The 16,231-nt window shown below is 47.8% G+C and overlaps 1 protein-coding gene across 1 annotated transcript in view; it reads left to right on the top strand.

Moving 5' to 3' along the window:
- The window catches only part of LOC144605012 (transmembrane and coiled-coil domain protein 3-like), a 51,646-nt gene that overhangs the window by 10,692 nt on the left and 24,723 nt on the right, over positions 1-16,231 (top strand). The window contains exon 2 of the mRNA XM_078420041.1: positions 14,082-14,998. Coding sequence (XP_078276167.1) covers positions 14,082-14,998 — 917 coding nt within the window. The remainder of the gene's footprint in view (positions 1-14,081; positions 14,999-16,231) is intronic.

Raw genomic sequence — 16,231 nt, 5'->3', positions numbered from 1 at the left:
CCTCAGATATGGGGCCCAAAACTGAGTAGGAAAAAAACTGCAGATGCTGGTAAAATCGATGGTAGACACAAAACGCTGGAGTAACTCAGCGGGTCAGGCAGCATCTCGGGAGAGAAGGAATGGTTGACGTTTCGGGTCGAGACCCTTCTTCAGACCTCTATACAGTTGAGTATGTGGGAGTTGATGAAAATTGGGGAGAATAAAACTAAAGCCGGTTTAATGTGGGATTAGTGGATTACGGTTGGCACAGACTCAATGGGGCAAAGTGGTTGTTTCACTGCTGTATCTGTATACTGATGTACAGCTGAGTGATTCAGTCTGTAGGTGTTTATGGGAATATGGGGAGAATAAAACTAAAGTGGGTTTAATGCAGAATTAGTGGATTATGGTTACCTCAATGAGCCAAAGAGCCTGTTTCCCTGCTGTACATTCTATGTTAAAACAAACTCCTGCCCTGAAGAAGGATTCCGACCCAAAACGGTGCCTGTCCATTCCCTCCAGAGAAGCTACCTGACCCACTGAGTTACTCCAGCACTTTGTGTTTTACGCAAGGCTCCAGCACCTGCAGTTCCTTGTGTTTCCAACTTTCCATGCTGCCCATTGATAGCTGGCCATGCTGAGCCCTTCCAGCACCCCACTGCACAGCTGCACGTGTCTGGGTAGGGGAATGTTGGGGTTGAGAGAGAGAGATAGATCAGCCATGATTGAATGGCATAGTAGACTTGATGGGCCGAATGGCTTAATTCTGCTCCTATAGCAGCGAATTGTGGACGCAGCCCAGACCACCACCTCACGCTGCCTCGGCAAGGCCAGCAGCATAATCAAGGACGAGCCGCACCCTGGCCACTCCCTTTTCTCCCCTCTACCATCAGGGAAAAGGTATAGAAGTGTGAAAACGCACACCTCCAGATTCAGGGACAGTTTCTTCCCAGCTGTTATCAGGCAACTGAACCACCCTACCACAACCAGAGAGCAGTCCTGAACTACTATACCTCATTGGTGACCCTTCGTTTCTACCTCGGTACACGTGATAATAAACTAAACTAACTAAACTAAACAAAACTGTCACTTATGAACCTTGAGGGGATGTCGGTCAAAAAAACTGGCATATGTACAAAGATTTATTCCTACGGCCAACTCATTTTCTCTCTCCACCTTTAGTTAATGTTCTTTCTTATGTGCCTGTGAGGCCATTCTTTCTGGTACTGTGAAGATATGGTTACAGAATGGAGTAGTTTCTAACCTGCAACAAAATAGACTTAAGGATGCCAGTTGTTACCCGGGAACAGCCTGCAGCTTAAAAAAGTTATTAAATATATTTAAAAATACATTAAATATATTACGAGGATGTTGCCAGGACCCCAGAGTCTGAGCTTTGGGGAGAGGTTGAGAAGGTTGGGCTTTTCTTCCATGTATTGCAGGAAGATGGTGAGTGATCTTATGGAACCATCTAAGATCATGAGAGGATTACATCAGGTACAGAGTCTCTTGCCCAGAGTAGAGGAATCAAGAACCAGAGGAGATGGGTTTAAGGTGAGGGGGAAAGATTTCATAGGAACCTGAGGGGTAACCTTTTCACACAAATGGTGGTAGGTGTATGGAACGAGCTGCCGTAGGAGGTAGTTGAGTCAGGAACTATTGCAACATTTAAGAAACATTTAGACAGGTACATGGATAGGACAGGTTTAGAGGGATATGGACTAAATACAGGCAGGTGGGACTAGTGTAGCTGGGACATGTTGGTCAGCGTGGACAAGTTTAGAGATAAAGCGCGGAAACCGGCCCTTCGGCCCACTGAGTCCGCGCCGCCCAGCGATCCCCGCACATTAACACTATCCTACACACACTAGGGACAATTTTTACATATTACCCAGTCAATTAACCTACATACCTGCACGTCTTTGGAGTGTGGGAGGAAACCGAAGATCTCGGCGAAAACCCACGCAGGTCACGGGGAGAACGTACAAACACCGTACAGACGGCGCCCGTAGTCAGGATCGAACCTGAGTCTCCGGCGCTGCATTCGCTGTAAGGCAGCAACTTTACCGCTGCGCCACTGTGCCACCCCAAGTTGGACCAAAGGACCTGTTTCTACACTGTATCACTCTATGACTGTATCTAACAGCAGGTTGTTGACCTTGTATGACTTCAGGGTAGGGTTGCCAACTTCCTCACTCCCAAATAAGGGACAAAGGGTGACGTCGCCACCCCGCGCCCCACATGACCTCACCCAGCCAGCGGCCACGTGCTCCCCCTCCACCAATGGTGGCCGCCCGGGCCAGTAGGCGGGTTGCTATGCAACCTCTGTTAGGCTGCGCCCGGGCCTACACTGTCCGGGACTCCAGCGGCCTCCGGGCTACAGTGTCCGTGCCTAGAGCGCCGTCCAGGCCTAATACGGGACAAGGGCGGTCTTGTACGGGACAAGCCAATTTAGCCCAAATTACGGGATGTCCCGGCTAATACGGGACAGTTGGCCACCCTACTTCACGGGCTTGTATACACTGGAATTTAGAAGGATGAGAGGAGATCTTATTGAAACATATAAGATTATTCAGGGGTTGGACACGTTAGAGGCAGGAAACATGTTCCCAATGTTGGGGGAGTCCAGAACAAGGGGCCACAGTTTAAGAATAAGGGGTAGGCCATTTAGAACTGAGATGAGGAAAAACTTTTTCAGTCAGAGAGTTGTGAATCTGTGGAATTCTCTGCCTCAGAAGGCAGTGGAGGCCAATTCTCTGAATGCATTCAAGAGAGAGCTGGATAGAGCTCTTAAGGATAGCGGAGTCAGGGGGTATGGGGAGAAGGCAGGAACGGGGTACTGATTGAGAATGATCAGCCATGATCACATTGAATGGCGGTGCTGGCTCGAAGGGCCGAATGGCCTCCTCCTGCACCTATTGTCTATTGTCTATTGATTTGTGTGCAATTGTCAAGATAGGAACAGCCTGAATCAGACATCATCAGGAACAGTTTAATGTACTGGATATACCTCGATTGCAACAAAAACATAAGGAAAAGGCAGAGATAGACACAAAGTGCTGGAGTAACTCAGCCAGACACGGAGCATCTCTGGAGAGAAGGAATGGGTGACGTTTTGGGTCGAGACCAGACGACCCGAAACGTCACCCATTCCTTCTCTCCAGAGATGCTCCGTGTCCAGCTGAGTTACACCAGCATTTTAAACCAGCATCTGCAATTCCTTCCTACACATAAGGAAAAGGCAATTCCCATTGTGGAAGTAATTTGTGCCAAATGCAGGGTTGTGTGATGAGAATTAACGGTGAGGACAGGAAGTGGTGGCACTGGGCCAGCAGATCAAGAGTTCAAATCCTACCATCGCACAGAGAAGTTGAACCAAGTAATTGTCTCTGCTAACAACACAGTCAGCTCAGTGAGTTCATGGCAGGGCAGGTTGTGAACGCCGCAAACACATCAATTTATTCAAAACATTTTATTTGAAGTGCCGAGGAAAGAGAACTTGGGAAAGAAATTAGCGCAAACACTCAATGAAAGGTGGGGTAAACTTTCAAGAAAAATACCTTAAGTAGAGGATAGCTGCGCATTAAATCAATCCCTCTACTCCCTGGTGTTTAGAGGGATAAGGGGGGACCTCATTGAAATTTAACAAATAGTGAAAGGCCTGGATAGAGTGGATGGAGAGTATGTTTCCACTAGTGGGGGTATCTAGGACTAATCATAGCCTCAGAATTAAAGGATGTTCCTGTATGACGAAGATGAGGAGTAATTTCTTTAGTCAGAGGGTGGCGAGTCTATGGAATTCTTTGCCATGGAGGCCAAGTCAATGGATATTTTTAAGGCAGAGATAGATTCTTGATTAGTACAGGTATCAGGGGTTATGGGGAGAAGGCAGGAGAATGGGGTTAGGAGGGAGAGATAGATCAGCCATGATTGAATGGCGGAGTAGACTTGATGGGCCGAATGGCATAATTCTGCTCCTATCTCTAATAAACTTATGAACTCTCTTCCTGGCTCAATAACCATATCTGGTTGTTAGCATCACTGACTGACAGGCCTGATCAATGGCCCTGATCAACAGTCCTCATTGACAGCGGTGCCTGATCAATGGCCCTGATCAACAGTCTTCATTGACAGCAGTGCCTGACTCAGCACTGGTTACATGTGCAACTGCATATATTACACATGCAGCACCGCCATTTTTGGCGCCATTACTCAATGTCCAAAGTCTGGTTGGCCCGTGCGCTCGATGTACTGGAGCAGTGGCTGCGAACTGACATCCCTATCCTCTCCTCTCCTTTCCTCTCCCGGCCATCTTTGTGCCCCGCGGGGGCCTCCTGCAGCCGACCTTTAAGGCACTGGAGGCATTACCCTGGTTCACCCTCCTACCGGCCCCTGTTCCGCGTGTCTGACTTCTCCAGCGGCCCCATCCCAGTTACACTGATCGACAAGCCTTGATTGACTGCGGTCCCAGCTTCCAGTGGGAATAACTTTTCTTGAAACAGTATTCAACCATGTGTAGTTGCAGTTGGATTGTTGTAAAAGCAACTTTGTGACCCATGCATTTCCAGTGTCTGGATAGACACTCGAGGAGAGTCTGATCAATGATGCAGAACAGGGATTGGGGGCACAGTTGTCGCTCAGAGTGCAGACAATTTGAAGAGTCACCTGGTCTCTGGGAACAAAAATTATCTTTCAGATTTGCACCAGGCAGTAGTTTCAGCTGCTGCTTAGAAACAGGAAGCATGATGTGTAATAAATAAGTCTCGCCATTGATCCTCGTGCTTCTCAGTTTAGTTTCGGCTGCATTCCAGAGGTGCAATCACTGTGTGAAATGAATGTTAAACTCTTGCACATCTAGGCTGCCTCAGGCTTAGCATGGACAGGCCACATGTGCCAGGACTCATGTGCATTGATTTAGTTCAGTTTAGTTCAGTTAAGTTTAGAGATACAGCAAGGAAACAGGCCATTTGGCCCATTGAGTCCACGCCGACCCGCGATCCCCGCACACAAACGGTATCCTACACACATTCATTGGGGACAATTTACAATTTTTACCGAAGCCAATTAACCTATAAATCTGTATGTCTTTGGTGTGTGGGAGGAAACCGGAGCACCCGGAGAAAACCCATGCAGGTCACGGGGAGCACGTGCAAACTCCGTACAGCCAGAACCCGTGGTCAGGATCGAACCTGGGTCCCTGGCATTGTAAAGCAACAACCTTACCGCTGTGCCACTGTGCCACTGTGTTGCCCTAATCTTGGGATCAAAGTACATAGCTCACAGAAAGTTGATATACAGGTAGACAGAGTGGTGAAGAAGGCTTGTCTTCATTGGTCAGGGCATCATTGTCTTCATAAGAGTCAAGATGTTATGATGCAGTTCATAGAACGTTAGTTAGGCCGCATTTAGAGAATTGTGTGCAGTTTTGGTGCAAGATCTGGAGGCTTTGGAGAGGGTGCAAATTAGGTTTTCTGGGTCGCTGCCTGGATTAGAGGATCATGTCCAAGCAGGAGGGATTAATTTCATTCAGCATAATGTTTGGCACTCAGACATCGTGGGCCGAAGGGCCTGTTCCTGTGCTGTACTGTTCTATGTAGGAAGGAACTGCAGATGCTGGTTTAAACCGAAGATAGACACAAAATGCTGGAGTAACTCAGCGGGACAGGAAGCATCTCTGGAGAGAAGAAATGGGTGACGTTTCGGGTCGAGACCCTTCTTCAGACTGATCTGAAGTGTGAAGAAGGGTGCCGACCTGAAACACCACTGATTCCTTCTCTCCAGAGCTGCTGCCTGTCCCGCTGAGTTACTCCAGCATTCTGTGTCGACTGTACTGTTCTTTGTGGTACGTGGTAAAGTAGTGCATAATTATCGACCCAGGATTGCATCAGGACACAGCATTGGGCAGGAGTTGAGGAGAGAAGATTCAACCTCTGTGCTCTAGGATAGTAAGGGAAGAGAGTTGTGGAAATGAAAAAAAAACAGGTTTCACTGTGGCATTTGCCCCACAGGGGAGAGCATTTATCGTCTAAACTCACATACGAACATTAACTCTGCAAGTGAGCCTCTGGATAGGGACCTGATCCTACAGAACCTATCATCAGCTGTGGAAGAATATTTCAACAACATGACTAAGGGTGCAGACCCCAAACATTCTCTTTCCAATTCACTCTGCAGATGTTGTCATTCCTGCTTAGTTCTTCCAGCAGTTTGTTCTTTGCTGAAGAAAGGGAGAACTTATTTTTAACGGGATTGGAGTCCTAAATAAGTCAGTTTGAAGACATTGCCGCTTCCCTGATGAGCGTTGTATGGAAACAGGCTTTCTAGGTGAACTCCTCCACAAAGGTAGCTGTGTTCCACACGGGTCTCTCCGGGCACCCTTGGTTGCAGAGCCCTGCTGGATTATCCGTTATGCTGGACCAACAGAGATCACGGCCTCCGAGGGGAATCTGTCGAGCCGAGATATGGGCCCGCAGAGTTGGCCTCGGAAGTCAGCTATTGCCGTCTCCAGCCAGACCAGAGTTCCAGAGTCCCGGCCACAGAGGGCAACAGAGGGCTGTCGGTCGGCCACGGAGGTCAGCTCTGGGAGTGATCTGTTGGGTCGGACTTCCAGAGCCCTGGCCGCAGGGGGCAAATTTGGCCACTGATTGGCACAGAAGTCCCGATGAGGCCGAGATCGACCGCCTCACCCAGCCTGGGCGGGACTTCCAGGGGGGAGTGGAGGGGATTCCAAGTGTGCTCTTGTAATTTTGTCCGGATTAGTGGAGGTGCCAGACCAGCAGTTGCTGGGAAATCTGTTGTGGGCCTGTACTTGTCATCCAACGTCACATCCTCCGGCCCCTTCTTCCACGTGGATTAGTTGAGCAGCTCCTTAAATGCATCTGTGTTATCCACCCTGGTTTAGTTTAGTTTAGAGACACAGCACGGAAACAGGTCCTTTCAGCCCACCGGGTCCGCGCCGACCAGCGATCCTGCACATTATCACTTTCCAATGCACACTAGGGACAATTTTAAAAAAACATTTTACCAAGCCAATTAACCTACAAACCTGTACGTCTTTGGAGTGTGGGAGGAAACCGAAGATCTCGGAGAAAACCCACACAGGTCACGGGGAGAACGTACCAACTCCGTACAAACAGCACCCACTGTCGGGATCGAACCCAGGTCTCCGGCGCTGCGTTCGCTGTAAGGCAGCAACTCTACCGCTGCGCCACCGTGCCGCCCTGCTTCATTCCCACCGCTTTGAGAGAAGGTCTTCTCAAAGCTCCATGCTGGATTTAAACCACCATTACCATGTGGTAATTTTGCCAATGGCAGCTTTTTATTTCCAGAGTTTGAAAAGTAATGTTTGGAACCATCATGCTGGAATTAAACTCTAATTTGCGTTGCTGATTAAGTTGCATGATATATGATCGCCACACATCTCCCACAGCGGGTTCACAATCCCATGCGAATGCAGGAACTCGATCGTCCACATCATTTAATTTCTGTCATACTTTAGCACCAGATTTTCTGCTCCTCGTATAAACTGTCAGAAAAAATGCATGGCAATAATATTGTTTGAGATTTATTAGCCAGTAAGGGAAAATTTCTGTCCCAGTGATATACTGAATCCATTAGCTGAAGAGTTGATATATTTGGTTGATAAATGTAATTTGCTGAATCATAAATCTTAAGAATAATTCATTTTGTTTCTCTTTCTGACATAGGAGGCCATTTCTGCCCATTGAGGCAGTACTATCTCACAGTGCAATCCTATTTCTGACTACATTCTCCCCATTCCTATTTAGTTTAGTTTAGAGATGCAGTGTGTAAACTGGTTCTTTGGCCCACCGAGCAGACACCGACCGACAAGCGATCCCCACACACTAACACTATCCTACACGCTGTAGCTCTGTAAGGCAGCAACTCTATCGCCCTATTCTCTCCACATTCCCTTCAACAGATTCTATCATGTGGGGTCATTTACCGCATCCAATTAACCAACTAACCCACGCGTCATTATGATTTGGGAGGAAACTGGAGTACCTGGGTGGGAGCACAAGTGGTCACAGGGAGAACATGCAAACTCCACGCAGGTATTACTGGAGGTCAGGACTGAACTTGGCTCATTGGAGTTGTAAAATGGCTACCCTACCAGCTGTGCCAGTGTTAATCTGAGACCCAACTTCCCTTCCATTGGCTCCATTTACACCTCACGCTGCCTCAGCAAGGCCAGCAGCATCATCAAGGACGAGTCGCTCCCCGAGGTCACTCCCTCTTTTCGCCTCACCCATCAGGCAAAAGGTATAGAAGTGTGAAAACGCACACCTCCATATTCAGGGACAGTTTCTTCCCGCCTTTTATCAGGCAACTGAACCATCCTACCACAACCAGCGGAGCAGTTCTGAGCTGTTATCCACCTCATTGGAGACCGTTGGTCTATCTTTGATTGGATTTTTCTGGACTTTGTCTTACACTAAACGTTATTCACGTTATTCCCTTTATCCTGTATCTGTACGCTGTGGATGGCTCGATTGTAATCGTGTATTGTCTTTTCGCTGACTGGTTAGCACGCAACCAATGCGTTTTACTGTACCTTGGTACACGTGACAATAAACTAAACTGAACTAGGAGCATATATTAGGAGGACTGATCTGAGGCTTGTATAAGTGAGTTTTCAGCAGTGTTTTGGATAAGGAAAGTGAAAGGAGTTCTGGGAGGGTGTACTTGGTCTGCAGCAGGTAGGATTGTTCATGAAGGAACTTAATCTGGGGTAGGAGAAGTGTGTGGAAGGAAGATAGGGACAAGAGGGAGTAGGGAGTGTGGGACGAGGAGAAGTGGGGGGAGTTTCATCAAGTGAGCTGGAGAGATGGAAATGGGAGGGCAAGGGGAGGAGAGGAGCAGGGTGGGGTTGGGGAGGGGAGATGGGTGTCATGTAAGGGGAGTGTAGGGTGGAAAGCGAGGGTGGTGAGCAGTGATGGAAATGGGTTTTAGGAACTGGGGGTACTCTAAGGTCCGTGAGGCTGAGGCTGGGAAGGAAGGGGGGGGGGGATTTTTTAATGTGCGGTCATACCCATGTAAGAGTACAAGAATGCATAACTTGTTTATTGTGTATTTATAATATAGTTATTGTGTATTATATGTCATAGCTGCTTTCTGGCATCTCTCTCTCTCTCTCTGTTTACATTACAAAATGTTCCATAATGGTATATAATCTCCATTTTTTTCTGTCACCTCCTCTTTCTTTCTGCATGCCGTTTCTTCAGCACGCCTTCTGCCACTAAGAAGTCCTGTCCTCACATATTCTTCGGGGTTGAATTTTGACAGAGGAGGTCCCACCAACTTAATAAATAGAAGAGTTGAGAGATGATCAGTTTGAAGTCTTGCACGTTGTGGTGGCATGCAGAAATTCATCCCACTGAAGCTTCTTTCACATTCTGCTGTTGATATCGGAATTCAGCCGTTACCAACTGCTGAAAATCTGCAGAAACTATCTTCCCTTTAGATTCCTTGAATTCTCTGAAGGCTTTGATACAAAGCCGAACATTTAAGCCAAATTGTTCTGCCATTTCTTCTACATCATTATCCCCAAAGGTAAAAAGTGAATCTTCTGGAATATTGTCAATATCTAAATATTTCGACTTGTTAATTAACTTTTTACATTTATCATTGGAAGCTGTTGTAGATTCAAGCAGCCTGAATTTCATATTATTGACCAAACTCCTCAAAAACTGTTTCTATCTATAGTAGGTACTTTACCAGCTCTCAAATTTCATATCATATCATATCATATATATACAGCCGGAAACAGGCCTTTTCGGCCCACCAAGTCCGTGCCGCCCAGCGATCCCCGTACATTAACACTATCCTACACCCACTAGGGACAATTTTTACATTTACCCAGCCAATTAACCTACATACCTGTACGTCTTTGGAAATTTATTCCATTAAATATCATCTGGCTTGTTACTTTCGCCACTTGAGTATAACATTTTCCTGGCTTCTCTATTTGACCTTGATAGTTCGTTTAATTTCCTCATGTGCTTTACTAAGTGTACAATTTTGGTTCTGCAATTCAAGTGACAGCTCAGACAACTCTAGCAAACTGTCCATCAACAAGCCCTAATTATTTACGAAAGCTGATGACTCTAATACTTTTTCAGCCCCTCGTACTTTGCTCTCTCTGCACTAGATCTTGAAGCATCACAGCGTGCTTTTCCAAAATGCTCCCAAATAGCTTTATAAAACTACCACATTGCCTTTACAGTTCGGTAAGATGAAGCAACCCATCTCACACTGAAAACACGACCAATTTTCAACAGTTGACAGTGAAGAGCCTCAGCACATGCAGTTAACATCCTGATTCTTAGGAGACCTATGATTTAAGGAATACAATTTATCACAAAATATCTGAAAATGATTCAAACCTGCAACTTCATTTATAGCATCACCTACACTGAGTTCAAGCCTGTGACTGGCACAGTGCCAAACAGTTGCATTAGGGAAATCATCAAGAATTAGTTTTGTAACCCCTGCATTTCGTCCTAACATTACTGATGCACCATCAGTTACAAGTGATATCACATTTTCTTTTAGGTACTGTATTGAAAAACAACCTCTTTGTCAGCAACTTAGAAGCCCATCATATATAGATTTTGCATTTGCACCAAGTTTCATATGTTCTAAGTCAAAATAGAATGATATAGGTTGGGAAGATTCACCAACTGCTGCTCTCAAACAGACTACTAGACCAGTTTTCCCATTAATAGTAGTAGATTCATCAATCATAATAGACATTTTAGATTGTTTTGAAATTATATTTTCCACCACTGTCTTTCGCATCTGGTTCCCTATGTGGTGAGAAACATCTGCACATGACATACGAGAGTGTAGAAGGTACCCTAAGTCGATGCCGTTTCTTTCTTGCAGTTCAATATCAGAAGACATATCTGTGTAGGGCCTACCTTTGTTTACATTATTATATAGAGTTCTAAAAACTCGACCTGTTTTTGCTTCATCCTTTTTCAGTGACATATACACTACATTTTCGATTGCTTTTTTTTCAGCTGTTTCATTGATTTTTTTGGCATCTGATATGAGCTTCACTATTTTTGTGCTTAAAAATCTTTTTTTTTAAACTCATTAACTGTTTTCCTTTGTCATCACTCACTCCTATTACATTAACACTGCACCACTCACGAGACAAATGAATTCCTTGTGTTCCTTCAAGTCCAAGATGACACTTGCTACCTGCACTACATCCTAGTTTTCTGTTTTTAATAATTAGCCAGGGATATTCTTTCTTTTTGTTTAAGTACATTTCTTGTGGCCAACAGTCTGGGAGATCACATTTTTCAATATCTTTTGCAATGTCTTCACATGCAGCAGCATCAGGCGAAACAGCTGCATCAGGCGAAACAGCTGCATCAGGCGAAACAGCAGCATCAGGCGAAACAGCTGCATCAGTTACATTATCATTTTCAAGTCATTTTGCCTTCTTTTCTGGCTGAGTGTTTTCATTATCATTTATTTCTTCATCGATCTGAAGACGCTGTCTTTCAAAGTATCTCAGTATGCTCATTTTCACAGGGGTACACAAATCTGAAACTTATAGATATTTGATAGTGATTTGATAGTGATATATAATAAAATTTGATAGTGATATATAATGAAATATTTCCGCTTGCACTATTGTTTTGCTAAATAAAACCACCCACAATAAAATATTCACCACTCACGATTTAGGCTGGAAAAAACTATTGGTACTACTTATTTAATTTCCATTATTTAAATTCCATTCTAATTTAACTGAAACAACTGAGGCACAGCGGCAGAGCGGCAAATAAAATAACGTGGAATAATAAAATACGTGACTTGACCTGAACCCGTAGCCCTGACAGTGAGTTTAAGAAATTACTGAGGAATGTGGAGGTCAGGCTGGACAGTGGGTTGAGTCCTGAGAGCATCTCCTCCTGACACAGCAGGAGCTGCCATGGTCTTGGGGTCGGGCCAGGGTCGTAGGGTTCAGACCATAGTGCCACCATAGTGCCACCAAGGGCCTCGGGTCTGGTCCATTCTGCAGCCAGGGTCGGTACCAGTGTACGATGGTGCATTGGCACAGCGGTATGGTTCATAATGCTGTGGGAGTCCTGGTTCTGCTGTGGTCCTAGGGTCCAGTCCATAGTGTCACCAGGGTCCTGGGATCCGCTCCATAGTACTGCTGGGGTTAGGGGTGCCAACTATCTCACTCCCAAATAGGGGACAAGGTGACATCACCCAGCCAGCGGCCACGTGCTCCACCAATGGTGGCTGCCCGGGCCAGCGGGTGGGTTGCTACACAACCTCCGTTAGGCGGCGCCCGGGCCTCTGGGCCTACACTGTCCGGACCTCCACTTCCAGACCTACAGCGTTGGGGCCTACAGCGCACCCCGAGCCTAATACAGGACAAGGGCGGTCCCGTATGGAACAAACCAATTTAGTCCAAAATATGGGATGTCCCGGCTAATACGGGAGAGTTGGCAACCCTAGCTGGGGTCCTTGTGTTGCCATGTTCCTGGTGCCGTCAGGTTACTGGGGTGGCAGGGTCCAGACTCAGTGCTGAGGGGGTCCTCGTGCCCCCAGGGCCCCAAGGTCCAGTCTCAGGTGGCACTAGGGTGGTAGTGCACCCCGGTCCAGGAGCCCAATCCCTGGTGATGCTGTGGCCCATGTGCCACTGGCACTCCATGACTTTGACCATAGATCGAGGACCCATGGGAGCCCACCTGGAGGGCCGGTGAGCAGACCGGCTGTGGGTGGGAGTGCATTGCATCAATGGGGAAGTGGGCCGCTGGAGGCCCTGCAACAGCCTGGGGCTCGCTGGACCGGGCGGAGCAGCGGCGAGGACACTACGGCCACGCTTGTCCAGGCCGACCCTGCAATGCCATCAGGACAACAGACCTTCATGGTCAGGTCAAGATCCCCACACTCACAACTGGCACTTGAAAATGGTGCCAAACTGGCGACTCCGTAAACTGTCCCAGTGTACGGCTACTATGCATAGGAGTAGGAAAAAAACTGCAGATGCTGGTTAAAATCAAAGGTAGACACAAAATGCTGGAGTAACTCAGCGGGTCAGGCAACATCTCAGGAGAGAAGGAATGGGTGACGTTTCGGGTCGAGCCCCTTCTTCAGACTGATGTCAGGAGAGGGGGGCAATACAAAGATAGAATGTAGTCGGAGAAAGGAAGATTAGTGAGAGAACTAGGAAGGGGGAGGGGATAGAGAGGGGAAGCAGGGACTACCTGAAGTAGGAGAAGTCCATGTTCATACCGCTGGGGTGTAAACTTCCCAAGCAAACTATGAGGTGCTGTTCCTCCAGTTTGCACTGGGCCTCACTCTGACAATGGAGGAGGTCCAGCTGAGTTACTCCAGCATTTTGTGTAACTCCACTGAGTTACTCCAGCATTTTGTGTCTACCTACTGCTACTATGCACTTGTATTATGTCTGACATGCTTAGTTTCATTTAGTTTAGAGATTATATCTAGCTCTTAGGGTTAAAGGAATCAAGAGATATGGGGAAAAAAGCCGGATCGAGGTACTGATTTTAGATGATCAGCCATGATTATATTGAATGGCAGTGCTGGCTCTAAGGGCCGAATGGACTACTCCTGCACCTATTTTTCTATGTTTCTATACAGCGCGGAAATAGGCCCTTCGGCCCACTGAGTCCGCACCGACCAGCGATCCCCGCACACTAACACTATCCCACACACACTAGGGGCAATTTACATTTATACCAAGCCAGTTAACCTACAAACCTGTATGTCTTTGGAGTGTGGGAGGAAACCGAAGATGTCGGAGAAAACCCACGCAGGTCACACGGTGAACGTACAAACTCCGTACAGACAGCACCCGTAGTCAGGATCGAACCTGGGTCTCTGGCGCTGTAAGGCAGCAACTCTACCGCTGTGCCACCTTGCTTGTCTAAGATGTATTTACTTATGTATTGTGATGCTTGTACTGAACTGTGTACAGAAATAAATTTCACTGTACCTCGGTACATGTGCCAAATAAAGTAGGGTGCCATGCTGTACCATCGTGCAAGGCTTGTGTTGCTGACCCGTCCTTCTGCTTGATCTTGCAGGCCGACCGCTCGGACATGAGCAACCTCGCTCTGCCTGGGAACATGAGGCGGGGGGGCTCGGACACCAACCTTCACCTTAGTGTGACCGACGGGCTGCTGGAGCTGCAGAGTGACCGTCTGACGGCGGACAAGCTGAAGCAGAAGGTGCTGAAGGTGACGGAGCAGCTGCGGGTGGAGCAGGAGCTGCGGGACGCCAACGTTACCGAGTACCTGAAGCTGGTGAGCAGCGCCGACAAGCAACAGGCCCGCCGCGTCAAGCAGGTCTTCGAGAAGAAGAACCAGAAGTCGGCCCACAGTATCGCCCAGCTGCAGAAGAAGTTCAACCACTACCACCGCAAGCTGAAGGAGGCCGAGCTGAACGGAGTGCGCCACTCCAAGGAGGGGCTGAGGAGCTCGCAGCAGAACGTGACGGAGGTGAGCAGCAGCACGGCCAGGTTCGCCGTGCCTCCAGGCGCCGAGGGTGGCCGCTTGCTTCCGGGGGTCACCCTGACCCCGCCGGCCTTCGTCTTCAACAAGCCGCGGGAGATCGCCAACCTGATCCGCAACAAGTTCGGCAGCGCCGACAACATCACCCAGCTGAAGAACATGGAGGACTTCCAGCGGGATGCCGGTCACAGGGCCCTGAGTGGCAGCGCGGTGCTGGTGTCCAAGGCCAAGTACGGCAGCGACGACGAGGCCTCCAGCCCCAGCGTCTCCGGAGACAGCAACGACAATTCCGACTTTGGCATCAAAGACACGACCAGCCCAAAGTCCAGCTCCCTGGAGAGGGAGCACAGCAAGCTGCTCGCAGTCCTAGAGGAGCTCCGCGAAATTAAAGAAGCGCAGTCACAGCTGACAGAGGACATCCAGAACTTAAAGGCTCAGTTTAACAGAGACTATGGCATCGTCACACAAACACTGCAGGAGGAACACTACAGGTAAACAGTTTGTCTACCTCTCTCTTTATTACACAGCGGCATCATTTTGATTGATACTTTATCGTCACGTGTACTTGGTACAGTGAGATTCTTTGTTTGCATACAGTACAAGCAGTTTAGTTTAGATTCGTTTCAAGATACAGCGCGGAAACAGGCCCTTCGGCTCACCGGGTCCGCACCGACCAGCGATCCCCGCACATTAACACTACCGTACACACAGTAGGGACAATTTAACATTTTATACCAAGCCAATTAACCTCCGTACAGATAGCATCCGTAGTCAGGATCAAACCCGGGTCTCTGACGCTGTAAGGCAGCAACTCTACCGCTGTGCTGCCCGCAAGTATGCAAGAGCAAAGTTTACAAAAGTATTCAATATAATCCCTCTCCCTTCTCTCCTCACCCCCCATAATGTGACAGCTGACCAGCAGTCTGTGTCGGAGGCGAGATGATTCGCTCACATGTAGCCTGTGGTGTGACTGTCACAGGTTCTGTAGCTGGCTGAGCCACAGTTTCCTGCAGGGAGAATGATACATCCTCTGTGGCCACAACATAAACCTTGCTCTCAGCTTTCTCTCCAACCACGCTCTTCAGGGGCAATGGGCTGAGCCTGGGGTAAGATTGTATCTCCAGCCTCACCACCACTTGCTTTAGTTTAGTTTAGAGATAAGGCGCAGAAGTAGGCCCTTCGGCCCACCTAGTCCGCACCGACCAGTGATCCCCGCACATTAACACCACACACACTGGGAACAATTTAAATTTATACCAAGCCAATTAACCTACATACCTGTACGTCTGTGGAGTGGGGGAGGAAACCGAGTATATCGGAGAAAACCCACATGGTCACTGGGAGAACAAACGAACTCCATACAAACAGCACCCATAGTCGGGATGGAACCCTGGTCTCTGGTGCTGTAAGGCAGCAACTCTACCGCTGTGCTACCGTGCTGCCCTTTGACTCCTGAAACTGCTACTTCTGCAGCCACTGCCTCCAGTCACAACTATTCCAATGTTCTTCTGATCTTCCTCAAATACTTAAGCAAAACTCTGTTGCCAATGGCGGTTCTTTATCGCCACGTGTGCACAGCACAGTGAAGTTCTTTTGCACAACACACAAATGCACAGTTGACATATTTTGACGCCCTTTACAAAAAAACAGTTCAAAGTCCAGTCCAGGTGCTGGAAGTACTGGAGCGCCCCCGATCCAGGTAAGCAGCCCAGGTAAGCCCCAAG

The sequence above is a fragment of the Rhinoraja longicauda genome, chromosome 23 (genome assembly GCF_053455715.1).
Source record: "Rhinoraja longicauda isolate Sanriku21f chromosome 23, sRhiLon1.1, whole genome shotgun sequence".
Classification (NCBI taxonomy): Eukaryota; Metazoa; Chordata; class Chondrichthyes; order Rajiformes; family Arhynchobatidae; genus Rhinoraja; species Rhinoraja longicauda.
This window is presented reverse-complemented; position numbering and strand designations above follow the sequence as displayed.